The sequence below is a fragment of the Thalassophryne amazonica genome, chromosome 3 (genome assembly GCF_902500255.1).
Source record: "Thalassophryne amazonica chromosome 3, fThaAma1.1, whole genome shotgun sequence".
Classification (NCBI taxonomy): Eukaryota; Metazoa; Chordata; class Actinopteri; order Batrachoidiformes; family Batrachoididae; genus Thalassophryne; species Thalassophryne amazonica.
The window spans coordinates 108567289-108595190 of record NC_047105.1 but is presented as its reverse complement, the minus strand read 5'-3'; the positions used below and the strand labels follow the sequence as shown (position 1 = coordinate 108595190).

General features: G+C 40.5%; 1 protein-coding gene across 2 annotated transcripts in view; it reads right to left on the bottom strand.

The window, feature by feature from the left end:
- Positions 1-189: 189 nt before the first annotated feature.
- The window catches only part of trpc4apa (transient receptor potential cation channel, subfamily C, member 4 associated protein a), a 45766-nt gene continuing 18053 nt past the window's right edge, over positions 190-27902 (bottom strand). The window contains exons 2-18 of one of the 2 annotated variants that reach the window (XM_034167258.1): positions 18331-18459; positions 15385-15501; positions 15191-15248; positions 14401-14456; positions 13561-13689; positions 10376-10577; positions 10106-10291; positions 9882-10024; positions 9665-9796; positions 9507-9565; positions 9228-9413; positions 5999-6089; positions 5729-5869; positions 5488-5599; positions 4373-4485; positions 3966-4172; positions 190-1226 (exon numbers count right to left, since the gene is read on the bottom strand). In XM_034167258.1, coding sequence (XP_034023149.1) covers positions 1089-1226; positions 3966-4172; positions 4373-4485; positions 5488-5599; positions 5729-5869; positions 5999-6089; positions 9228-9413; positions 9507-9565; positions 9665-9796; positions 9882-10024; positions 10106-10291; positions 10376-10577; positions 13561-13689; positions 14401-14456; positions 15191-15248; positions 15385-15501; positions 18331-18459 — 2199 coding nt within the window. In that variant the 3' untranslated portion in view covers positions 190-1088. Of the gene's footprint in view, positions 1227-3965; positions 4173-4372; positions 4486-5487; positions 5600-5728; positions 5870-5998; positions 6090-9227; positions 9414-9506; positions 9566-9664; positions 9797-9881; positions 10292-10375; positions 10578-13560; positions 13690-14400; positions 14457-15190; positions 15249-15384; positions 15502-18330; positions 18460-27902 lie in introns of both variants that reach the window. The other variant, XM_034167257.1, reaches the window with a different exon arrangement.

Genomic DNA, 27902 nt, shown 5'->3' with positions numbered 1-27902 from the left:
TCATCTGTACACTGTCAGGCTGAATCTTGAGGTAGCTCATTCAACAGCTCCCTACTCTAGTTCAAATATTCAATCTGCATGAAACAGCAGCTGATAAAGATCAAGGACTGAGCTGCACCTGCTTTTCTGCAGCGTGCACAAGGGTGGGTCTGGAGCACAAACTGCATGAGGAAGAATCAGAGCGCGATCTTAACACTAGCACCTGCATAGTTTATTCTTTTCTCAAAAGATCTCTCACAACATGGGTACAAAATGTTATACAAATCAGCTTTTTAATCAACAAAGGTTAAAATAAACATAAAACAGTTTACTCTGTGCAATGTTTTATTCTAGTTTATCCAAAACTAAAACACACCATTTGCCTCATGACATTTAAAAAAAAAAAGTCAGTGGGTGCAGCCTGTGAAGGCGCAGCAGAGTGGATGGCATGAAGTGCGGAGCCCCGTGCGACTTTGTCAAACATGGCAGCTGACCAACTAGCTAGCTAAGCGTGCTGCGCCAGAAAGCACAAACCAGCAACAACCAACTCGTAAGTCTGACTAAATTAAAATTTTGCTGAAAACACCCGTGGAAATACTCCAATGTCACCAGTTCTCCCCAAAAGTCGGACAGTGGAGTGGTGAAGAGTGGACGTAGGTAGTGAGAGTAGGCGGGCAAGCGGCGGTGCACCGCTGACCTGTAATAGGTCAAAGTTCAATCTGCCAACATTTCCAAAAACTATCCATGTGAAAAGAAACTTTTTTTTTTCTAACAATTTTCTGATTCATACATGTTTTTCATAGAATTTTATATAGGTTATATAAAAGACTATTTTGATTTTATCTAAAGCAAAGAACCAAAGCAGGCGTCATTTCCCCACATCCCAATACTGTCCGTTATAGCATGTGGGTGATCCGGTCTGATTACTCAGCTTCCTCCTTCAGGCAGGCAAGGTCCTCCGGTTTGTGAAGCTCGGCTCCTGTTCAGCCAGAAAAGTCTTTACATCCACAACAGTCACATAGCTCATGGATGGTTCGGTTCAGCAGAGTCCGTGCTCCCGTCGACCCTCTGTCTGTCCTGCCTGGCACACTGAATGCACGTTCTGCAGGTCAATCGTCCAGCATGTCTCTGTCCAGCTCCATGAAAGGCTCATCAATGTAGCTGGCTATGGCGCACAGAGACGTCCCGTCTGAGCCCAGCAGCACCGACACCGTCTCCTTCCAGTAGCTGAAGGGAATACAGGAGCTCTGAGGGACGGAAAACCACAAGGCAGCTTGTTTTGACACGTTCTTACTGCAACCACAGTGACTAATAAGTAGATTAACAAGGTGTAGAAGGCGGTAACAAGCGGCTGCACCTAGTGAAGGACTAAGCGCTTGCTTTATTGTACAATCCCTGACAAAAATTATGGAATCACCGGCCTCGGAGGATGTTCATTCAGTTGTTTAATTTTGTAGAAAAAAAGCAGATCACAGACATGACAAAACTAAAGTCATTTCAAATGGCAACTTTCTGGCTTTAAGAAACACTATAAGAAATCAGGAAAAAAAAAATTGTGGCAGTCAGTAATGGTTACTTTTTTAGACCAAGCAGAGGGGAAAAAAAAAAAAAAAATATGGAATCACTCAATTCTGAGGAAAAAATTATGGAATCATGAAAAACAAAAGAACGCTCCAACACGTCACTGGTATTTTGTTGCACCACCTCTGGCTTTTATAACAGCTTGCAGTCTCTGAGGCATGGACTTAATGAGTGACAAACAGTACTCTTCATCAATCTGGCTCCAACTTTCTCTGATTGCTGTTGTCAGATCAGCTTTGCAGGTTGGAGCTTTGTCATGGACCATTTTCTTCAACTTCCACCAAAGATTTTCAATTGGATTAAGATCCGGACTATTTGAAGGCCATTGACCCTATGTGTCTTTTTGCAAGGAATGTTTTCACAGTTTTTGCTCTATGGCAAGATGCATTATCATCTTGAAAAATGATTTAATCATCCCCAAACATCCTTTCAATTGATGGGATAAGAAAAGTGTCCAAAATATCAACGTAAACTTGTGCATTTATTGATGATGTAATGACAGCTAAAAATCTCGTTCCAATGCTCCTCAGCGCACTCCTGCAGGTGTTCCACCTGCTGCTGCATGTGCCTGATGTTTTGGAAAACAAGCAAGACGAGAGCCGCGTGGAGCCACACATCTGGCTCTCTCTATCTCCTCCTCCTCTCTGTGCCACTCCATGGGACAGAGCCCAACTAAGCATGCAGTCACAAAGTTCTTCTGCTGTGGATTTTGAAGCGCAAACTGGAGCGATCTGAACTGTTCAGCAGCTGATGGATGTGTGTATGTGTGTAGACAATTCGCCTCATTCACAACGTGACAGAACGTAACAACGCACTGTTACGTGCAACATTATTCTTAACTGTGGATAATGGTTCCTGATAATTCTCCAGCAACACGTGCCATTAATCGTAACAGGTTGCAGCAGTTCCTGAGGACATCTGATGCCTCTGCCTCAAATCATCACATTTGTGATCAGCGGCCAAGAATGTATACTTCGTGGCATTCGTGACTTGTCGGCGTTATGTGTAAACACAGCATAAAGACATGGTAAAACACTAGATCTGGCATGCCCAACCGGTTGATCGTGATATGGAACGAATATTTCATGAGGTGAAAGTTGGAACATACCACTGAACTCAAGCATTCATTATTTGTATATTACACCAGTACTGTAAATGGAGGACTGGTCTCTATTTTCAATTATTTTAAATGCATCGTTCCATCAAAAAAAAAAAAAATCTTTTTTTTTTGGACATAATCGTAAAATAGATGCTCATAGATAGGGATGGGAACCGAATTCGGTACAGACTGAATTCCGTCGGTAGTATGTTTCGGTACTTAAACGCGCCATTATGCTTGAGAGAGAGGGAGAGTGGACAATTCTACATGCTGAACATGAACGCAGTACGCACAGCGCAATGACGTCGGACGCGGCAACCGCTGGTTCATAAACAAAGCAGCATGGCTGACAGAAAGCGCTTGAAGCGCTCCACTTTTCTACATGTGATGCAGATTATGTTCGCTGCAATATTTGTGACGCAAAATGCAAGGCCAGCGGTGGAAATACATCTAATCTGAGGAAGCACCTGGTTAAGCATAAGACATTTCTCAACGCTGAAGAGAGCACAATTTTTGACTGTCTGCGACTGCGAGTCAGATCAGCTCCTGAATTCGGCACCACTAGTGACTTGTCACCTGCAGCCAGCATTGCTGAAGAAGATACACTTACAACCACTTCATCATCATCGTCTGCTGCAGGTAAGAAACGCTAAAGCGTCGTGTTTAGATGATGTTAGCATGTGTGGAGCGGGCTCGGCTCTTGCCCAAAAAAGTTGATATGCTTGTGTTCTCGAAAAAAAAAAAAAAACTGCACAAGGAACAACAAAACACTATAGTAAATGTAGTTCATTGCAAAAAGTTTGCATCACTTTAATTTTTAGTTTGTTGCACTTTAATTTATAAAAAGTGCACTTATTTATTTTTAGTCTATCCCCTTTTGATTTTAATTTGTGCATTTTAAAGAACAGTGCTTAGGTGTACTTAAGAGTTTCTATGTTCAAGAAATTTGTGAAACAATTGCCTTGTTACAAGACAAACAATTTCATGTTGTTTTGACATATTTGCTAAAGTTTAAACTTATATAAATAAATCTGTTAAATTGTAATTTTTTTGAGATTTTACTTCGAACACAGCGCATAAAAGTACCGAAAATTGGTACCGTTGCCTACTGCTATAAATTCCCAGGTACCGGGTATCTGTACCGTACTGGTTCAAATGTGAAAGGTACCCATCCCTAATCATAGATAATGGCAGTTGGTAGTTTTCCGTTTTTCAAATGATGGGTAATTGGGTTTTAGAATCCAGATGGTGGTGGCAGAGATTTGCTGATGCTTCATCTGTGTAAAGCAGAATTAAAGTCACTCACATTCTCCAGGCACGTGCTGTCTTTGTCCTTGTTGAGGTAGTGGCGCTGCCAGAAGCGCAGCAGGTTGTGAAAGTTGTTGAGGAGGCAGCCTGGGTACTTCTCAGCGTATTCCTTCTCCCGCAGTGCGTTGAGGTAGAAAGGCAGCTTTGCTTTCCTACGGGCTAGCATCAAGACTACCAAACTGGTGTTTAAACAGCTCACGTTCTCCTAGTGGGGCAAAGGATAGAAGCAAAAAATGAGATGAGAGCAACAAAATGCTGTAGCATACACCAAATATAATAAAATACTGAATGCAACTATGATTTCACAGTATGTTTATAGTGAAGTAAAGAGAAACAGGCTTGATTAAAAAGAAAATCAAACATGCTTATTTCATTACAGTGTGTGTGTTACTGTGGGAACAGCACCTGTGTGAGCGTCTGTACGTTGATGATGTTGATGAGTCTGAAGAGGAAAGCCAGTCTGTTCTCAACTCTGGCCATGTAGGACAGCAGACAGCACTCAGACAGCACCTCCACCACTGAAGAACAGGGAACAAAACAAATCTTTAAACTGTGCTTCTGGCTCTGAAATAATAAGCATAACTTCATTTTCTTCACTGCTCAGGTCCTTGGCCAGAAATCTGCATTATTTAGGTTCATCGATTATAAAAGGTTTGAGAGCCCAAAATGGCAAACACCTCTCCGCTCATCGTTTCAGCAGTCTGCCTCAAAACGTGATACAATTAAAAATATGCAGTGTTTCAAAATTACTTTCCAATAATGTGTGTTGATAATATTTAAATCTTTTTTTAGCTCATTAACCTGTCAAATGAACTGCATTTATGTATGTAGCACTTTCATCTGCATCAGAAGGTCAAAGCGCTTTACAAATTATGCCTCACCAATGTCAGGGCAGGGTGCTCACTACACACAGGGAGCAACTAAGGGATTAAGGACCTTGCCCAACGGTCCTTAGTGATCTCCCGATCTGGGTAGCCTTTGAACCGAGGATCCTCTGGTCTGAAGCCCAACGCTTAACCACAAGACCATCACCTACCGAAGGTATGTCAAAGGTATGTAAGGTGTGTGTAACCATTAGCTGGCCAACATGAAGGCAAGCGAGTTTTTATGTTCGCCCAGTGTGAGTCTCCTCCAGACACTCTAGTTTTCTCCCATGATCAAAAAATGCACATTAGAGTCTGCTGCTTTCTCTGTCCTTGATAAGGACAACGTCTCTACTAATGTGGAGTTGGTCCCCAACCATTGGACTGCCTGTCCACTGCTCTAGTGGTTGGTTTGTGTCTAATTGTAATTAGGATGGTTTAAATGCAAAGACAAATTTCGCTGGATGTATCCACGCACGCACAACAATAAAGACCATTCTTCTTCTTCCGCATCAACAAATGTAGTGACTGTTTACATTGTGATTACATCATGTAATTGCACAATAATGTTCTTGACTCAGAGCCAAGTAATTAAAAGATGAGGGGGAAAAAACCCATCTTGTCTATAAGCATTTATGTATTCTTATTTATTTTTACCTTGAACATCTTCAGTCTGGTTCTCAAAGCGGTCCAAGGAGAGAACAATGCAGCGCACCAGCATGTTTGAGTCCACCAGAGAACTGTTTATCTGAGTGAGGAAAGTCTGAAACTAAAGCAAAGAATTAAAATGGACCAAGTTAAAAATAAATATAGATTTATGACACCTAGGTGAAACAACTGCTGGAAATTATTTTACTATGCTGGGATAAAGTAAATCATTATAAAAGGTATATCATACCTTCTCTGCAGTATTGACATATTTGTTGAATCTTTTGAAGGCATCAATGTTGAACTTCATGAGCTCACCAAGCAGATCAAAGTAGCTCTGCAGGACATCTCTGGATGTACAACCACTATCTATGATGCAGAAAAGAATGTGCTGTCGAGGGGAAAAGGCACAAGTGAGAAAAGCTGAGCACAATATACTAAATTAACTAACACAGGTCTGCGCCGACTGACCTCCAGAGAAAAATCTATGACTGCAGGAATGCTTTCAGTGAGATTTTACCTCCAATAGCCCCCTCTTCAGGAGAAACATTTGGTCAGCATAAGAAGTGGCTCCTCGAAGAAAACTTTCCACTGCCCTCGCCTGCCAGAATCTGCATCCAACAGAAATAATCACTGATAAATCATTAAGATGTCAGACAAAAATGTGGACAAAACCTTAAAAACAAAACAAAAAAAGCACTTTATAAGGGAGTACTTCATTTCAATAAATACTGGCTGTAAGCGAGTTACACATCTTTAGGCTTTTATACCTTTTTTAAGTTGTATTCATTTACAGTGATGATAAAACTACCAAAAATATATATATTTGTTTTTGCTCCCATTTATCATGAGTTAAATTAAAAGATCTATACAGTAAAAATTTGCATATAATGGATTCAGGTGGACCAGCGAATTTTGTCCGTTATAACCGAAATCCATCTGTATAAAATGGACAAAATTCATTATACGTATACGAGGTCTGTCCATAAAGTAACGGTCCTTTTTATTTTTTTCAAAAGCTATATGGATTTCATTCATATGTTTTTACGTCAGACATGCTTGAACCCTCGTGGGACATGTCCAGCTCTCCACAAGTTCTCTTATACTCACTCGACTGGTAAGCACTGAAAGCCGAGATAGGCATGTCCAAACTTGTCCTCTAACACTCCGAAACGGAGGTGTTCCTTTGTCTCGCTTCATCAGCGAATCGGTCGTGACGCGCGAAGCCTCCGCACGGCTTTCCATGACAAAATCTCTCGTTAAAAGTGAAATCTGCCGGAAAATGGCTGATGTCCAGCTCTTGTGATAACCAGAGAAAGAGCACACGACGGTCTCGTATCCAGAGCCATCAGCTTAGAAATGATCCAGTGGTTTGTGCCGCGACGTCGCAGCTCGGCGCACCAACCGTCCTTAAAGGGGTCCTTAAAGCTGTAGTTAAAGTCCTTATTCTCTGTGAAGCCTGTAAAATTTTCACAGAAAGCCAGATAAATTTTTTGAATGGTTTCCAGGTACCAGTCTCTAACAGCTTCTGAAAAAATTGTGATGGAAAAAAAAAAAAAAGTCCTTTTCATTCCGCCATTTCCAGACAATGAAAATCCGAAGAGGGGGAGGGACCACTCCTTCCACATGGCGTGCTCACAGGTGAATGACGTCACCGACAGGCGTGGAAAAACTCACGCATGCGCATGAGGGTTCAAACATGTCTGACGTAAAAACATATGAATGAAATCCATATAGTTCTTTAAAAAACATAAAAAGGACCGTTACTTTATGGACACACCACATAAAAGGAACAAAATCTGTTATGTGTATGTAACGGATTAGTTACAGTCATGAGGCAATGACCAATCTCCGGGAGAATCCCCAGCACCAATTAGGCTTATGCATTTCCTTGATTAAATGCCTGACCTTGAATAGGGACCTGTCTCATTTAATGACCGGGTCAAAACTTCATCAGAAAAAAATAAACGCCTGCCTTAAATTCGCACTGGGCATTATGTGCATTAAAGAGACTAAATTTGGCCGAGTCACTCTTTTTTCTAAGTCCACTGTGGCGTGGGACCTTAACCCTCTGGGGTCCGAGGGCATTTTTTGGACAGTTCACTCGACTGGCATAAATGTTTTATTATTGCCGTTAACAGCTCTCCCTGCATCCCACAATCAAGTTTTATGTCTCTTTTTTCAGGACAACCTGTGCTTTCAGAATATATATGTTTTTGTTGTGTTTTATGAGTGTAATAAAAGTTTACAATCAAAAACAGGCAAGGAAAAAATAAAGCGAAAAACAATTTTCCACACATTTATTCAAAACACACAGCAAACTATAATAAACAACTGTTTTGACACTTTATAAAGGTAATTTGAAGTATTGTGTGGAAGACTGTACAACAAAAAGGTTCGAACAATAAACACAAATGCACATTTTGAACAATATATACAAAATGGTCTATGCGTTTTGTTATTTTGATATGGTAAACAGTGCTTTACGCAGAGAAAGCAACAGAGTCATCCAGTAACATTCACATGCAAACTAGTGGAGCAATCATGATAGTTACACACTCTGAGCACGTGAGATTGTCATCAGAGGCTCTCTGTCTGCTCCATCTGCTTTCACTTTCACTGTGTGTAATGGCGCAGGGTGCACTGATTATGTACTCATTGGAGCACCCAGGGGGCTATTCAAACGGACCAACTAGTAACATATCACTCCTGAAAACGATCTTTAGCTTTTCACGTGAGGTAAATCTGCCCTACGATTGGATTTTGGAAAACCATGTGACGGTGAACCAATTCCGATTGGATACTCACACTGTGCACGTTGTCACAGCTTCTATGAGTACAAAGATGGCCGATGGCTGGCTCGAAAGTCTGTGGAGTTAACGTTTCAGCAAAAAAGTACGTTTCTATTTCACATCATTAAAAAGTTATTCAGAATTTAGTAAAGCTTGGTCTTGGCCCAGAGGGTTAAAATGCTAAAGTCCGATTTATGCTTCTCCAGCTCCGTAACTCCATGGCCATGCAATGACGCTGACACACGCATGACTCTGAACATTCTCCGTTGCATTAGTGGGCGTCTTATTGCAATTTGCAGCAGGAACAGTGGCTTTTTCTGGATCAATTTGTCCCTCAATGAGCTCCACATCATTCTACAATCATCAACCGCCAAACCAATGATACAGAAGTACAATTTTCCTCCATGAATTGTGGATCATTTGAGCGTCTTTTCTGACTCCACGTTGTAAAGTTGGTCATATTTGTGGCCTTTTCTGCCAAGCATATTTGATTCATCATCAAAATGTAATCAGCGTGCACACTGTAAAAACTGTAAAAAAAAAAAAAAAAATTGATGGGAGAAGGAGGAGTGAAACCAGGAAAGTGACAAATTACAGCCTTTGCGGTCTCCATTGTTTAGCAGGTGCGGGTTCCCAACCACGCAGAGGACTTTGATCTCAAGCAATTGTCTTTGATGCTATCAAAAATCCCCAAAACCCGGAAGCGTTTACTATGTAAGTAAAAACCAGAATTTCCGTGAATTCCGGAAATCTTCCATCACTGTTTATATTAGTTTAGGTCATGCTGCAGACATCTGTCATTACTCAGATTAAAAACCATTTCTTTATGTCATAAAATAAAAACATGTACAAGTCCAATAGGTGAAGGCTTTCTGCAGCCACTGTAGACAACTGTACCCTTTCAAGAAGGCCAATGGGTCTAACTGATTTGATTTCAGTTGTTTTCATGAGGCTGACCTGAAAGATGACTCGGGAGGCTCCCTCTTCATGACAGTGAGGAGACGCGTGAGGAGGCCCTTCTTGCCATCACAAACAAGGCTTCTGTCTGTATTGACCAGAGCTTCCACCTCAGGGATGTTGGCCTTCATGGAAATGGCACTAAGTTCATTCAGCTCTTGGCTATTCAACAGAAGGTACTTGTTTCTGAAAGTCAAGAAACATGTTTAAGTACAAAAGACAACTTAAAAAAAAAAAGGAAACTCAAAGCTCATCGAAATTAGATTATTAGATGCTTACTCATGGTGATCACTGAAACTCTGCAATAACCGCAAGAACTGGATTTTAAAGGAGATTTCCTACAGGATGAGAATGGACAGGTAATGTTATAATCATGTCTAATGTTCTTAATTTCAGAGTTTTCAAATGGTAGCACTATAAAAATAAGAAGGTCCTACTGGACTGCAGTCGCAGTTTTCATTTTGCCCATGCACCACATGATTTGAAGCGGTGTACTTCCTCCAGATCAGCTTGTCAAACAGGTTATTTAGTCCCGGAATGAGACGAAACTCAGCCAGCATCTTGTGAACCTGTAAAGGACAACATTACAGTCAGTAAAATACATACTTCAAATATATATTTCAAAAAAAGGCTGATCCTTCTGTTGTTGACGACCTGGTTTCTCTGTCGGCCCATGAGAAGGACACACAGCACATAGAGTACTTCCACTTTATACATAATCTCATGGACAATCTTCATGGACTGGGGAAGACGATGTCTCAGAGGACTGGTTGCCAGGGAACTCTCATCAGATGATTCTGGAGAGGAAAATAAAGTTAAGCTGTATTTTACAGGAAACCTATAAACTGTGTGTACAAATAGTGACATTATCACTTCACCTGTGCTACTCTGTTCAACCTCCTCTGTGGCCATCTGCATGAGAGCATCCAGCACCAAAGCATTGTCAAGCCACGTGTACCACTCCTCCAGCTCCTGCAGGAAGTTCGTTCCTGTAGCCTCGGACACCTTCCTGGTGGCAAGCTTACAGAGTCTCTCAATGAAGCCAGGAATATTCAACAGAGTCACTGGTGACAAAGTGAGGGCTTGATTAAAGTTAATCCATTCTTTTGTAGCAACATTTGATACATATTCAGTCTGAAATACCCTACCCTGGTTGACCTCCGCACGTGAGGGACTAGCATTTCGCTTCTGATGGGCATTTTTAGCCAAGAGGGTGTGCTTGTCATCATTTCCTACATCAGGCTCCGAGATGGTGACAGACAGGATGCGACAGAAGTTGGCCAGCTGTTGCTGGTCAAAGCTCTGGACCAGGCCTGACAGGTTGGGAATGGCCTCTAACTGGATCATTTCCTGAGAAATGTCAAACACAATGATGTTTTGCATTTGTCAGTCCTGTTTTTGAACACACATATTCCCCTTAGAGTTACTTTCCCTCATTTGTAACAACCTTCAGATACTGTTAGGTAGGGACAGACTGATGAGGATTTTTTTTTTGTGGCTATATTGGAGAGTTAAAAAAAAAAAAGAAAATCCAGATATCTGCCGATATACAAATTTAAAAAAGGTAGTAATTCATATTATTATATGGCTGTGACGTTACGTGCACTCTGATTGGCTGATTTCTGGTATGATATGAATACAATAACATGCTTTTGTAGGGCGGTATGCATTTTAAGTGGCCCGACGTCCATGCCCAGTCGCCCAAAATGAAAGCTATTCGCCCGAGTTAGACGAGGGCGATTAGCTGTCATTGCGGACGACGGGATGGACGGAGGGACTCAGAAAAATGCATACCGCACAACAACAGCATGTTATTTGCATTATTATCACTTTTTACTGAGATACACAACACGTAACGCGTACATAAAAAGTTGGCTCACTTAACTTCTGCCTTGTCGCCTGGAGCGCGCGCGCTGCTGTTCAAATTCAGCAGTGCGTCCTCATCAAGCTGACTGCTTTAGCTGCTGTTCATTGTTGTACTATCCATAAGAAAATCATCCGGAATAGCCATATTGGGACCAAAACACACTTCTCGCCTTTTACTTTTCCTCTCCGAAAATCCCCCCCCCCCCGCGGGCAGTTCTTGGGCTGCGCGCGCTATGACGTCATTTGTTTACGCACAGCGGGCAGGTATAGCCAGATACCGTCGACGTAAATCTATGATACTGGCCTAGCAACGCCCCGGTAAAGTGATAATAATTCTCAATATCAGACCAGTTACCATGACAATCGGACCATAACACATCATATTTGTTACAAACCAAGAAACTAAAAACACAATTAGAAAAACCAAGCTGGACATGAACATACTCCACAAATATCTAAATGGGACCTGGGGTGGACGACCGGAGCATCTGTCAGCAAATTCTTCATGTAGGTGAAGTGAACAGGTCTGACTATGAGCCCAAAACAGTCAGCAGCTTTCATATTTAGCAATACCGCAAGTTTGCGTGGTTATGCAATAGCCATATAATAAATTATTAACCTTGCTTGCTCAGTTAATTATCCTTTAATATTTCATAATCAAACCCTTACGATAAAAAAATGTAATTGATTTGTGATGTTTTACAATTTAACATGAACTTTATTGCAAATAACTATCAATATAACCAACAACATGCGTCATGCTACTGTCACTTGGATTGTTACTTGCTGGGTCGCATCAATCAGCATTTGCATAAAAAAAAAAGCTTCTCATCTATTGTGGCCTGATCTAGCTGGCAGCATAGTGACCACTTGTCTCTTGTTGCTGTAAAACACCCACTTTTGATTAAAAATGAAAGGCAGCTAGTCACTTTGCCTCCGTCTCTTGCAGCTAATGTAACCAAGGTGTGACTGGGGTCCCAGCCATGCATGACACATCAGAAACAATGCAAAATTAGGAAACTTAACATTGATTTGAATGGTAACCTACACTCTTTTGGAGCCAGGCTCAAGTGGCTAATTCAGGGACTGCAACTTTTTCTTCCAATGGGTGGCCCTCACCTGAAACAGTCAAAGCTTACCACTTCCTTGAAGTGTGCATTCACTGAACTACACTGAACTAAAGTGTTATAATGTAGCATTTCATGCAGCAGTGCTTCATATGACCTCACAAGCACATAGTCAAAATGGATAGCAAGCCACAAGATTTTTTCTTTGGTATTATAAAAATAAAAGTCAAATAAAAAGTCAAAGCAGTGATAGATTAAACTGCGTTTCATTTATGTGTCAAAGAAAAGTTGTACGGTGAAAGCTTTGATAAATGTCTTATAATAATGCCTTCTTCTGTGTATTGTCCACACAGCAGCCAATGTCATATGGACAGCTACCAATCAATTTGTAGCACAATACTGCAAAGTTATTCATCTATTTTCTGTACCCGCTTACTCCAATTAAGAGTTAAGGGGGGGGGCTGGAGACCATCCCAGCAGTCATAGAGCATGAGGCAGGGTACACCCAGGACAGGACGCCAGCCTATCACAGGGCCACATATAGACAGAAACACATTCATAAACGCACACCTACGGTCAATTCGAAAGTGTCCAATTCATCTAACCTGCATGTTTTTGGAAGTGGGAAGAAGCCGGAGCACCCACAGACAACCCACGTAAACACAGGGAGAACATGCAAACTCCATACAGAAAGGCCACAGATGGGATGTGATCCCATGACCTTCTTGCTGTGAGGCAACAGTACCAACCACTAAGCCACCGTGCTGCCACAATAATGTAATTTCTTTTGGCTTATCATGTGAGTCATTATTAGAAAGACAGACCAACTCTGAGTCAAACAGTTTAACTGCTGTAAGCTTTTCTTTTATCTGCTGCACAGGGCACTCAAAAATTTTTAAATAAGATGCATTTTGATAATTTGTCAACAACTTGTTTTCCTGAATTAATCTGAGACCACAAATGTGTATGTACATGTGCCGTAAACAAGATACCTCCCCACATGTGGAGTACACTTCAGGCTCATTTTGAACTAGGAAATACCCTGATAATGATGGCTAATTTATTAGCCATCATTATGAGCCTCTGTGATTCAGGAAGTGATTACAGCCGTTTTCAACGACCAATTTGCAGAGAAATATGAATCCGACACAAAATAATTATTTTATATACACAGTGTCCAGCACAGAGAGCATGGCAGCCAGTAGAACAAAGAACAGTGTCCAGCTGGGAACAGCGCGGGTGGGATCATCACGACAACACGTGTGCTACTGCGTGAATCAAAGAGATGCTCGTGTCAAGGGGCCTTAACTTTAAACAGACAACTGTATAATCAGATAATGCTATTCCATTTTTCAATTTATAAGCATGCTTAATTTAATTTGTCTTAAAGCATCACTGACCTTTTTAACTCCCAGTATGTCTTCAATTAGAGTAGCAGTCTGTAGAAAAGTCTTCTTGTTTGTCATCAGGGTAAAAAGAAACAGAACGAAGTCATCCCTCGCTGCCAGGCTTTTTGTGACCCCTTCCATCTGTCAATTTTTCAAAACATTTGCAAATTTAAGAAAACATTTTGTCCTGTTCATGAACATGCAGAGATAATACAACACAGACCAACTGCAAACAAAGTCCTTTTAGTTCCACTCTTAAGCCCCTTTCACACTGCGCCTGGGTGGAGTTGCATTGTGCTGCGTATCTATTACGCAGGAATGGCTATGTATGTTACATACGGGGGGGCTTTGGTCTGCTTCTTCTTCTGTGGTTTTGCCCCACCTCTTCTTCTGTGGCTTTGAAGCTTCACTGCCAGCAAAGTTCAGCAGAGTCCAGCAGGATGAATAAAATCCAGCAATGCAGGTATGTACTGATAAAAAATCTAAACAGATTTTTTGCTGGACTGGCGTAGAGTAGCGTATAATTGTGGAGGCTTGGTGTACAGTAGCGCAGTGTTATGTAGACTTGCATACAGTAGCGGAGTGTTGCAGACTTGCGTAGAGCACTGACGCAATGCTCTATGCCGAATGTCTGCGAAAAATTAAACAAATATTTGTTTAATTTAAAAAATTAAACATGTTTCATTTTTTGTGTCCATTTAGCAGACCCCTTTGCGTCCCTCAGCATATTGCCACGCAGGACTGCATAAGCTCTGCGTAGTTGGTACACCATATTATGCAACTCTGCGTTGGCCCGGTGTAAAATGGGCTTTAGCATTTTCATTGTCTACAGAAATGTAAAAGGATACTTACACATATACAGCAATTGTAGAGAATACTAAGGCAGTCCTTCACCAAGTCATCATTCGCTGTTCAAAAACAGTCTGTATCAGTTTCCAAATCTATCATGAGTTTCACGTCCAATGTTAAGTAGAAATCTGTTATAGCTCCAAAATGTTGCCAAATTATACACATTGCCAATACACACGGTTTCTGATAATCTGCGCCCGAAGCCACAACTGCAATCAAAATCTGCCCAACTTTGAAACTGTTAAAGATCTTAGAGACATGACATTGTGAACAAAGTTTCACACAATATAGAAAATCTTTGTAAAGATACTGGGGAACTGGTTTTGACCAGTATTACGATATCTTTGTCAAGATATTACATGCACATAAACCACGGTAATGGAGAGTCAGACAAATAAAAGCAATCCTAGACCTACTGTCTTTGGCAACACACACACACACACACACACACACCCTACCCAAAATTACTTTACCTCACATAACACACCAAAATTGTAAATATAGGTGCGACCTCCTCTGACAGAGTATGTACAATTTCAACACCTACGAACAAGATGACACTGTATACAACACCAGTTTGTCAATGAAGAAGGATGTTGTCCGAAACACTTGGGCATTAGTGCTGCCCTTGCTAACTATATTGAAATGACATGTTGACAGTGCATTGTCATTACAAGAAAGCGGCCACAAAAATGACAACATTATGTCCTGAATACTTTCATCCATACTCAAAAAAGAAAAAAAAAAAAAAAAAAAACGCCCCAAACACGCAGTCTGAGATTTGCTGACTTACTTTTGGGTTTTTTCTTCTGCATAGTTAGTGTGGGTCTCATCAAGATCTCCACAAGCAGCTTTAGGAAAAAATAAACAGGAACATAAGCAGACATTGTGTACATTTCTGCTCTGGGTCATAATTTAGAACTGGTTGCCTGAAAAAACAAGCCTTAATCCTAACATGGGACCTGGCACTAAAAATACACAACTTACATCAACCCCACCAAAGAGGTCAAAAGTGTATGTGTTGGGGAAGGTGGATTCCTGAGCAGCCTTCCGGTCCTCTGTGACTAAAGACATCGCCTCCATGGAGAGCTGAGATGACAATACCTAGTCAAAAACAAAACGGTAAAGTAAGATATTTAGTGGTTAATGACAACTTATCAATGTAGCCAATCAACTGGTGCTGCCACAACTTCACCTGATTGACATCTCCCTGTAAAAGCCAAAATCAATCCTGATGTTTTGGAATGTGATAGTTAAGACCAGGTGTTTTCATAGTATGGGAGAGTGAGCCCACCCCCTCAGAGAACAAATGAATACCTGCACAACAGCCACCCCCCCCGACACACATTCACATAATTTCAGTATCTTATCTTCGTGAGTTTCTTTTTATTCTTTTAAACATTTTATAAGTATTTGTGCGTTTTTAAGGAACTGTTTGTGCATTTACACATTTTACAGCTTTTGTAAACATTTTAAAACATGTTTTTTTAAAAGAACTTTCCATTCTTTCACACATTTACACCCTTTTCAAACATTTTAAACATGGTTTTAAAGAACTTTTCTATCTTTATCATATTTTAAACATCGTTTAAAAAAAAATTTAAACATCTCTGTTTTTAAATGTCTTTGGCATAATGAACACATTTTAACATAAATAATAAGGGATGGGTATTGATAAGTTTTTAAATCAAGATCGATGCCATTATCGATTCCGCTTTTTGATCCAATTCCTTATCGATTCCCTTAATACTTCCTGTGAATTTTCTGTGTACTAAAAGTAGGCTTTACGGGTTTTCTATGTCAATAACATTTTAATGAGTCTTAAAGTAAATAAATATGAAATTGGTCACTGGATCCTTCATCTCTGGACATGAATAATAATAAAAAATCTGTAGTTTTTCTCAAAAGCATTTCCTTTCAGACATTAATGGCACAAATCTCACTTCATACCTCTGAGCTGAGCTCTTACAGCCGGCTATGCTGCAAGTCAACATCAATGTAATTCATAAAGAAAGCAGGACGTCTCATTTTGGGAGGAAAAAAACCTTTAGTCTGTTGTCTGTGTTACAACATCTGTTAAGAGGTGGCATTTGATTTAAACGGTGATTCGCACTGAAGTTACTGATTCCGGCCGGACTAACTTGACTCGGCAGAGAGCGGCACAGCGTTTGGAGCTGTGTGAACGAAACTGAGGACAATTCTCGTTTCTTGCATGCATCTGAAAAATCTAAAGGCTTATACAATCTCCAAGAAAGAAACCAGTGCCGCTGCTGCATCACTGAAAGTGAAAGCCTAAATCAGGTCTGAGAAAGGCAGGACCGCTATGAATTATTTTCCTGTTATTGTGTATTTTGGATGCATATTGGTTATAAAAACAGGATCAACATGAGATATCTTTAATGCACAGCTTTCTGAGACTTGCGGAAAATGGAACTTAGTTCACATTTTGTCAACAGGCCTAGCACTGGTTGTTCATTTCAAATTGGAAGGGCAGTAGTGAAACACTGAAAAATATCAACCAATTTCTTTGACTGGCGCAAGTTTCCTGATCCTATTTTAATGTTGTCTATCCTTAATCACTGTTTCCTGTACTGGTACAACCTCAAAATAATTTAACAATATTTTTGAGTTGACCAACATGCAATTCTTTTCTTTGTACAAACACAATGCAGGGCAGACACTGTACAATATTGTCAATCGTTGTACTGGGCTCCAGCTCAAACTGTACGACAAAACCGCAGGATGTAAAAGTTCAGAGTGCATGATTTATGTTCTCACACTATACGGCCCGATGCTCTGATGCGATCTGACTACTCACATTGTACGTTCAAAAGCCACACGTCGGACTCGTGTTTCCGGAAGCAAAATGTAAACAGAAGCTTTTTTCTTCTTTTTTCATGTCAAACTTTATTTACATTTCTTATTTTTACAAAAACTCTCGAGGGGCGACATCAAAGTGTAAAAAAACAAAAAAAAACAAAACACTAGACTTTACATGAGTTGAAGAATAAGGAGGGAAAAAGAAACAGACACTGCTCTCCCAAAGAGATGATCACTGTTTTTGCTCTCTCCAATTCCGCATCAGTGTTTGCACATGCACAGTGCTCGTGGATGGATAACCTCAGGAGAGCCGACCAGAATATTATCCGACCATACGATTATCGATGGGGAGGTGATTGTGAGAGGTTAAACGTAGCTTGTTACTCCATGTATACTACACGATGCAGGACGCACAATTAAGCTGAAACTTGGCGCGATCCAAAAAAATTCTCGCACAAGTGAAAAATCGGCTCAAAAAGGGCCAAAACCCGCATAGTGTAAACCCAGCTTAAGATAGCACTAACATGCTGTTCACCTTCATGGAATCTTCCTGTCTAGCTGCAGCAACAGTAGTGATTAGGTGGTGACCCATGAAACTATCTTTGCTGAATTTAGTAATTACTCAGCATTAACCCAGTATGAGCGTGTATGAGAGTACATAGTACATATCAAATACATACGGGAGTGCTAATTTTCAAGTAGATATGCAATATATTATTACTCACTGCTCTAAAACTGTTACGAGTGCCCATCACAAAACTTTCATAGATGAATTAATACACCGTAAGGTACCTCTAGTAGAAATTTGAAAAAAATTGAAGAGCATCCTTTTTTGGAATTTGCATTTGACGTTTGTAATTGGTTACAACATTTTTGTGGTGGATTTCAGAAGAATGGTTTCAACACAGACTTGTAGAGATAGGCAAGACCTTTAAAATGACACCAGAACCAACTCTGTAGACGCTATATTTTCTGGGTTATAGCTATTTGAATTCGCAACTACAAGCTAATTAGTCAAAAGTTTGTTACCGCCTATCTCACTAATTAGGAGTCTGTTAGCAAAAATATTTGAGTTATTTGATATTGTGGTAATCACAGGACTTATATGAGCACCTTCAGAAGGCTGTGAGCATAGGCGAGGTCACTGTTAGGGTGGCTGCTCTCGTAGATCTTCTGCAGCAGCGTAGGGATGCCATTCCACTTGGCCCGTTTATCTCTTTCCAGGAGCAGACCAGCTGGGAGCTACAACATATAAACAGAGTCAGTCATGAATACTACAAAAGTAAAAAATGTTTTGTCACCAGGCTGTTATGTATTCCAAAAATACTGTAAATCACTGACTGAACAGAACAACAGAGTTGAACTCCTTAGTGTTAAAGGAGTGCACCAGCAGGATCACTCCACCACTAGGGGGAGTCCCAACCAACCAAAAGGGTTTTTTTTCACCTCCATCAATCAACAGTGAGCTTAGAGGGACATGGGTCCCTCCATTACAGGATCCCTTTTTTTGTTGGTGTTGGTGTTGTGTGAAAGTTGGTTATTGTTCTATATACAAAAATTGGGGCAATTTGATTGTTTTTTCCAACAAGGGAAATTTGCATTTGCTTTGGCTGTGATACAGTTTATGTAGAGGTGTATGTATGTCATATCATATGATTAATATAATTTCTTTAAACGTCCAAAGGCTTTGCAGCCCAGTCAAACAGAACAAAATCCTTAATAAATTAAAAAAAGAGAACAGATATTGCTTTTCTGCAAGAAATTCACTTGATGGAAACTGAACATGGAAAACGCCAAAGAAAGATTTAAATTGGGGAATAACCCTATTGTGTGTGATGATTTGCGGACATTCACTCTGGATTTTACAGTCGCAAATTGAGTAAAACAGATCTGCGACCATAATCCAGCACGAACGTCCGCAAATCAGACACAACAGGGTTATTCCCATTCTAATCCAATTCCATCATTTGCACGGTTTATTTTTCTGTCAGTAATTCGATCAGCGAATCGTTGTGAAAGGGTGTGGTCGGCTCGTCAAAGCTTACCGTAGCAACAGTGTGTTCACGCCAAACTTAAAATTCTGTGAGCAGACGCACAGATTTCTCCATCTCGCCAGCTGCACCGAGTTAAATCTAAAATCAATCAATCCAGTTAAATCCATTAAATCCACGCATTTCGGCATCGTTGTCGCTGCACTAGTTTTTGTTGGTCTCAGATGATGGCCCCAACCCAGGCAGCCATGCAGTCAGGGCGCGGAGTGACAAATCAAATATGAAACTGTCGAATATTTTGCCACCGTCTACTCGATATTTTATAATCTGAAATCTCAACACGATTAACCACTCAGATTTGTGGAACAAATGTAACTGGATTTGAATATGTTTTATCTTCCTTAAACAGAGTGAAACATACTAGAGGATTATCGCGCTACAGTGAGGAAAGTAAGTATTTGAACACCCTGCGATTTTGCAAGTTCTCCCACTTAGAAATCATGGAGGGGTCTTAAATTTTCATCTTAGGTGCATGTCCACTGTGAGAGACAATCAAAAAAAAAAAAAAAATCCGGAAATCACAATGTATGATTTTTTTTTATTATTATTATTTTATAAATTTATTTGCACGTTACTGCTGCAAATAAGTATTTCAACACCTGCCAATCAGCAGACATTCTGGCCCTCAAAGACCTGTTAGTCCGCCTCTAAAAAGTCCACCTCCACTCCACTTATTATTCCAAATTAGAAGCACCTATTTGAGGTTGTTAGCTGCATAAAGACACCTGTCCACCCCACACAATCAGTAAGACTCCAACTACTAACATGGCTAAGACCAAAGAGCTGTCCAAAGACACCAGAGACAAAATTGTAGACCTCCACAAAGCTGGAAAGGGCTATGGGGTAATTGCCAAGCAGCTTGGTGAAAAAAGATCAACTGTTGGAGCAATTATTAGAAAATGGAAGAAGCTAAACATGACTGTCAAACTCCCTCAGACTGGGGCTCCATGTAAGATCCCACCTCGTGGCGTATCAATGATCCTAAGAAAGGTGAGGAATCATCCTAGAACTGCACGGGAGGAGCTGGTCAATGACCTGAAGAGAGCTGGCACCACTGTTTCTAAGGTTACTGTGGGTAATACACTAAGACGTCATGGGTTAAAATCATGCATGGCACGTAAGGTTCCCCTGCTTAAATCAGCACACGTCCAGGCCCGTCTTAAGTTTGCCCATGACTATTTGGATGATCCAGAGGAATCATGGGAGAAAGTTACGTGGTCAGATGAGACCAAAATAGAACTTTTTGGTCTTAATTCCACTCACCGTGTTTGGAGGAAGAAGAATGCTGAGTACCATCCCAAAAACACCATCCCTACTATGAAGCATGCGGGTGGAAGCGTCATGCTTTGGGGTGTTTTTCTGCACGTGGGACAGGACGACTGCACTGTATTAAGGATAGGATGACCAGGGCCATGTATTGTGAGATTTTGGGGAACAACCTCCTTCCCTCAGTACACAGCCAGGATAACCAAGGAGTGGCTCCGTAAGAAGCATATCAAGGTTCTGGAGTGGCCTAGCCAGTCTCCAGACCTAAACCCAATAGAAAAATCTTTGGAGGGAGCTCAAACTCTGTTTCTCAGCGACAGCCCAGTAACGTGACTGATCTAGAGAAGATCTGTGTGGAGGAATGGGCCAAAATCCCTGCTACAGTGTGTGCAAACCTGGTGAAAAACTAAAGGAAACGTTTGACCTCTGTAATTACAAACAAAGGCTACTGTACCAAATATTAACTGATTTTCACAGGTGTTGAAATACTTATTTGCAGCAGTAACATACAAATAAATAAATAATAATAAAAAAAAAAACATACATTGTGATTTCCGTATTTTTTTTTTTTTTTTTTTTTTTTTTTTTTTTTTTTTTTAAGATTATGTCTCTCACAGTGGACATGCACCTAAAATGAAAATTTCAGACCCCTCCATGATTTCTAAGTGGGAGAATGTCCAAATCGCAGGGTGTTCAAATACTTATTTTCCTCACTGTTTATGAGCACATATCTAATATCAAAGATAAGGTAGAGTCATACTGATACAAGGAAAAGCTGATGGGAATCTGTTCACCTTTTATAATGTATTCCTCCAACTTCAGAACCAAGCTCTTATATACATGTTGTTGACAGATTTTCAATGGAAGCACAAGGGACTCTAGTGTGTGGAGGTGATTTTAATATCACCCTTAGCTCGAATCTTGATTCATTGCAGACAAAAATAGCCCACCCTCCAAAAATAATAAAGAAAATTTACTCACTATTATCAGGAAGAGGAGTGACTGACATCCAGAGAGACTTAAATCCCCCCGTAAGAGACTATACTTTCTATTCATCCCCACACCTAACAAACAAGAATGTACTATTTTTTTGATAGGAGCAGTGTACAAAACTGTCATTACATCTGTCATTAAAAAATACAAGAAGGAAGTTTACACATTGGAAATTAAATCCTAGTATACCAATAAAAAAAAAATCTGAACAGTTTGGAAAAGAAATTCAAAATTACTTAAAATACAACAATAATGTGCTCTGGGACACCTGTGAAGTGGGAATGAGAGGGAAGCTAATTGCAGTAGCATGCTTTCCCAAGAAACAAAGAAGAAAAGCTCAAGGACCATTGAGGATGACCTTAAAATTTGAACATAATAGACCCAAAGATTAAAATATAAATTAAAAAGAACCAGCTTGAAGAGCTACAAACACAAGAAATTCAAAAGAAGAAGAAACAAAAATATTAAGGGGGCGCAAATATTCAAAATTATTAGCATACAAACGAAGACAACAAGAAAACAATTTACCAGATAACAGATCCTAAAACCAACACATAATTAAACTGAAGAGATTAAAAATGGTTTTGAAGCACACTATGAAAAATTATGCTCATAAGTCAGTCTAAGTACTGACTAAGAAATGAGACGTTACTCAGATCTTTAAACTTACCAAAACTTGCAGTAAAAGAAAATAAAGCTAATCTCACAAATAACGAAAGAAGAAATTCATTCAGCTATTGCCAGATTGAAAGCTAATAAATCCTCAGGAGCAGACGGATTCAGGTCAGAGTGGTACAAAAGTCTGAGGGAGGGTTTGACACCTATTTTGTTAAGGAATTTTAATTGGGTTCTGACCAATGGGGAAACCCCAGCATCATGTAAAGCAGCAATTATATGAGTTATCCCTAAAAGCCCATTCACACAACACTTAACGATCGGCAACAAAGCAAGGAATCTAAACTTTCGTTGGCATCATTTAACCTTCGCGCAGTTTCGTTCCTGCAGCTGGCGCCACGTCAGGATTTTTAAACTGCTGAAAATTTTGAACGAATGCCACCGAAAACCTCAATTCCTCCGTATTTTGTTCTGCTGTCGTTCTTCACAAGTTTGCTTAGTTTTTTGTTTGACTTCATCTGACCAGCTGAATGCTGTCACACAGTACAGAAGCCGGTTTGTGAGCGCTGCTGTTAAGGAGACTTGCAGCTCCTTTGCGGCGGAGCTGGTGTGTGTGGTGTGGGGCTTCTGCCGCTGCGTGTGATGTGGCGAGTGCTGATGCGGTCAAGCAGTGGTGCTGGCCAGCCAGGAAGAATTTGTTGGCCTCTCCACCAGCACATGGCAGTCTGTGATCGTGGTCTTATTCCAGCGCTGCACACACCCGACGAGAAAGTTGCTGCATAAAAAGTCCGGCCGGAGCTGCAGCATTCTGTCCATGAACTCTGAAAGGCTTGCTGTCTTCCAGCCCATGCAGAGAGAAGAGCCTGCTGGCCCTTTCAGCCTCTGACATAGGGCTGCAGCTATCGATTATTTTAGTAATCGAGTATTCTATCGATTATTCTGGCGATTAATCGAGTAATCGGATAAAAAGTACTTCTGCGTTTTAAAACATTAACAGTCCAGGGCTCTCCCTAAGTAATGGCACAATGTCACTGCATCATCACGGAGATTGTCAAATTTAGTGTATCCCTTTCTATGTTCCTGGGTAATTATTTATTTTTTCACATCTTTGTTGTTTTTCACATAAAGTTTTGCATCTTTCCTGGTGTCAGGAGCTCGGCAAAAGTCTTGACATTTTGCTGAAATGGCGATGGGTTGTGGCTTTCTGTTTTTCGTTTTCCCCAACTTGTAAAATTTAACCATTTTTATTTATTTATTAAGGTGGTGGACTGGGTCCCTGCATGAATTTTTTTTAACACTCTGTGATTCACCCAATGCATTTCATTTTCAGCTGGAGGCTGAACATGCAGCCTCACAGTCACTGTTTTTTTATTGTTATTATTATTATTTGAGTTCCCGTGTTTGTGGAGCATTGTGTGTTGCCCAAAAAAGCGAAAATTAAAAAGCGAAACACTCATTGCGAGTCTAATCAAAACACAGAAGAAAGAGTGGACTTCTTCCAGAGACTGTCTGTGGCCGGGACGGAGCTGTGTGAGGGCAGTGCTGAGCTGCTCACACCGGGCAGAGAGAGGCAGCAGCCGGCCACCGCGCGTAGAGCGGCCAGCAGACAAAACTGTGTTTTAAAAAACAAACAAACAAACAAACAAAACACACTGCTTTGCTTTAAATGCACAGTAAGCTATTTCAGATGATCAGCATAGACTGTCTTTTTCCTAAAAGGCTTTATTTCACTCTGTTTGACGCGTTGGAAAGCTGTAGTTTTTGTGCTAATTTGATTAGCGCTTGCGCTAGTCTTCTTCTGTTTGTTTTTCCTGGGGACATTACAGCGCCACACACAGGCCTGGCATATGAACTACAATGTTAAACGAAGCTTCGAGGCACAGAATTTGCCTTGAACATTTTTTATAATCGAATTACTTGGCTATCATTTCAGCCCTAATCTGACAGTTCAAAAGTTTTAAGGAAGTGATCCTTGATCACTGCATATTTGTTCGCAGTGGGAGGACTTTGCAGGAGCACGATCAGCCTAGTTTGTTTCCATGGAGCTGCTGATGCCCGACACGATCATTGATGGCTGTGTATTTGTTCGCAGTAGGAGGCTTTGCAGGAATGCGATCAGCCTCGTTTAACCCAGTGTGATAAGATGGAGAGAAGATGAAGTGCATGCGTGCGTGTGTCTGATCCACATACACAGCGCCTGTGCGTGCATCAGAAACAGTAGGGTTTCCAAAAAAATGCAAAGAAAGACACAGCACTAGCTATCTCTACTTGTCTCGTACGCACGTATTTTGGGTGTACAGACAGCGATTAGAGTTTTGGAATTTGAGAGATGTGAGAAATATTTGGCATGCTTGCAGTGTATTTTGGTGGCGTATTTCGCACGTGTGGTGGTGTTTTTTTTTTTTTTTTTTGCAAAAATGAGGCATCTTATGAATGTTTAGCGCTTCAGTATTATTATTATTTATTTTTTTTATAAATTGGAGCAAGATTGAGCATGCAGCGTGTCATCAGAGACTCAACCAGACAGTGAGGATTCTGATGAAGGATGTGATCCTTCTTTTGTTCTGGACGAGGAACCAGAGGGGGTGGATACACCAACGTGCACACAGATCTCCACAGTGGGTCAACTCATACAATTCTGTTTGCAGCTGAGCTCCGTCCCAGCACCAAGTCCGGGAACTCAGGGATGCAGACACACACTACTCTAGCAGTGGCTCCAGGTGTGTTTCGTTAAAAGCATTGTGATCAACGTTCCCTTAGGTTTTGTTTTGTCCCTCTTTTGCCCCTTTTGTGTTCTTGATTCACAGGCTATTCAGTGATAAAGCTCGTTCGTCCACCTTTTCTCAACAATTTGTGACTTTTTTACTTTTTCCCTTCGTTCAGGAATTGTTGTATGCCGTGTGACCGGGCCTTAAAGGAAGTAAAGATAAATCAAACTGTGCAAATTACAGACAAAATAGTGTGTTTATGTGGACTATAAATTGTTTACTTCAATTATTGTGAAAAAAAAAAACTTGCCCAAAATAATTAATATTGATCAAACAGGTTTCATTCCATCATGTCAAACACATGATAATACAACCCCTGGCAAAAATTATGGAATCACCGGCCTCAGAGGATGTTCATTCAGTTGTTTAATTTTGTAGAAAAAAAGCAGATCACAGACATGACACAAAACTAAAGTCATTTCAAATGGCAACTTTCTGGCTTTAAGAAACACTATAAGAAATCAAGAAAAAAAGATTGTGGCAGTCAGTAACGGTTACTTTTTTAGACCAAGCAGAGGAAAAAAAATATGGAATCACTCAATTCTGAGGAAAAAATTATGGAATCACCCTGTAAATTTTCATCCCCCAAATTAACACCTGCATCAAATCAGATCTGCTCATTAACATTGACCCTATGTGTCTTTTTGCAAGGAATGTTTTTGCAGTTTTTGCTCTATGGCAAGATGCATTATCATCTTGAAAAATGATTTCATCATCCCCAAACATCCTTTCAATTGTCCAAAATATCAACATAAACTTGTGCATTTATTGATGATGTAATGACAGCCATCTCCCCAGTGCCTTTACCTGACATGCAGCCCCATATCATCAATGACTGTGGAAATGTACATGTTCTCTTCAGGCAGTCATCTTTATAAATCTCATTGGAAAGGCACCAAACAAAAAGTTCCAGCATCATCACCTTGCCCAGTGCAGATTCGAGATTCATCACTGAATATGACTTTCATCCAGTCATCCACAGTCCACAATTGCTTTTCCTTAGCCCATTGTAACCTTGTTTTTTTCTGTTTAGGTGTTAATGATGCCTTTCGTTTAGCTTTTCTGTATGTAAATCCCATTTCCTTTAGGCGGTTTCTTACAGTTCGGTCACAGACGTTGACTCCAGTTTCCTCCCATTCGTTCCTCATTTGTTTTGTTGTACATTTTGCGATTTTTGAGACATATTGCTTTAAGTTTTCTGTCTTGACGCTTTGATGTCTTCCTTGGTCTACCAGTATGTTTGCCTTTAACAACCTTCCCATGTTGTTTGTATTTGGTCCAGAGTTTAGACACAGCTGACTGTGAACAACCAACATCTTTTGCAACATTGCGTGATGATTTACTCTCTTAAGAGTTTGATAATCCTCTCCTTTGTTTCAATTGACATCTCTCGTGTTGGAGCCATGATTCATGTCAGTCCACTTGGTGCAACAGCTCTCCAAGGTGTGTTCACTCCTTTTTAGATGCAGACTAACAAGCAGATCTGATATGATGCAGGTGTTAGTTTTGGGGATGAAAATTTACAGGGTGATTCCATAATTTTTTCCTCAGAATTGAGTGATTCCATATTTTTTTCCTCTGCTTGGTCTAAAAAAGTAACCGTTACTGACGGCCACAATCTTTTTTTCTTGATTTCTTATAGTGTTTCTTAAAGCCAGAAAGTTGCCATTTGAAATGACTTTAGTTTTGTGTCATGTCTGTGATCTGCTTTTTTTTCTACAAAATTAAACAACTGAATGAACATCCTCCGAGGCCGGTGATTCCATAATTTTTGCCAGGGGTTGTGTTAGATGTTTACAAGTAAGATACATAAATCTAAATAAAATTCAGGCCATGCTGGTTAGCTTAGATGCAGAAAAGGTATTCAACTCCATTAGATGGAAAGTCCTATTCAGAGCTATGGAGAAATGTAGTTTAAAATCAGGTAATCATAAAGACACTAGAGGCCTTATACGGTGCATCTGGAAAGTATTCACAGCGCTTTATTTTTTCCACATTTTATGTTACAGCCTTTTTCCGAAATGGATGAAATTCATTTTTCCCCCACCCTCAAAATTCTACATACAGAACCCCATAATGACAATGTGAAAAAAGGTTTGTTTTTTTTTAGATTTTTGAAAATTTATTTTTAAAAAAATGGAAAAAAAAGACAGAAAAACTAAGCAGTCACACGTAAATGGTAAATAGACTGCATTTATATAGTGCTTTTCCATCTGCATCAGACACTCTGTGCGCACGCGCACACACACACGCACGTGTCAGGGTGCTGCCATGCAAGGCGCTCTCTACACATCGGGAGCAACTCTGATATTAAGGACCTTGCCCAAGGGCCCTTAGTGATTTTCCAGTCAGGCTGGGGTTTGAACACAGGATCCTCTGGTCTGTATAACAATGCTTAACCACAAGACCATTACCTCCTTGTTAACACGTTAAGAATTCACAGCCTTTGCCATGTAGCTCAAAATTGAGCTCAGGAGCATCCTGTTTCCACTGATCATCCTTGAGAAGTTTCTACAGCTTTGAGTCCACCTGTGCATAGTGGCCTCTATCATCCATAAATGGGAAAAAAGTTTGGATCCACCAGGACTCTTCCGAGAGCTGGCTGGCCGTCTAAACTAAGTAATTGGGGGAGAAGGCGACCAAGAACCCGATGGTCACTCTGTCAGAGCTCCCTCTAGAAGGGCAACCATCTCTGCAGCAATCCACCAATCAGGCCTCTATCATAGAGTGGTCCATGGCAGCCCCCCTGAGGTTTGTCAAAAGGCACCTGAAGGACTCTCAGACCACGAGAAACAAAATTCTCTTGTCTGATGAGACAAAGACTGAACTTTTCTGGTGTGAATGCCAGGCATCATGTTTGGAGAATGGCTCAGAACAATGAAATCAACGTTATAAAGATATCAGCAGATCAACAAAACCTGGCCCTAATAGCAAGTTATGCGCTTGTTAGCCTTTCACACCCCACAGAGTCTTGGCCAGTTCTGATGTCAAT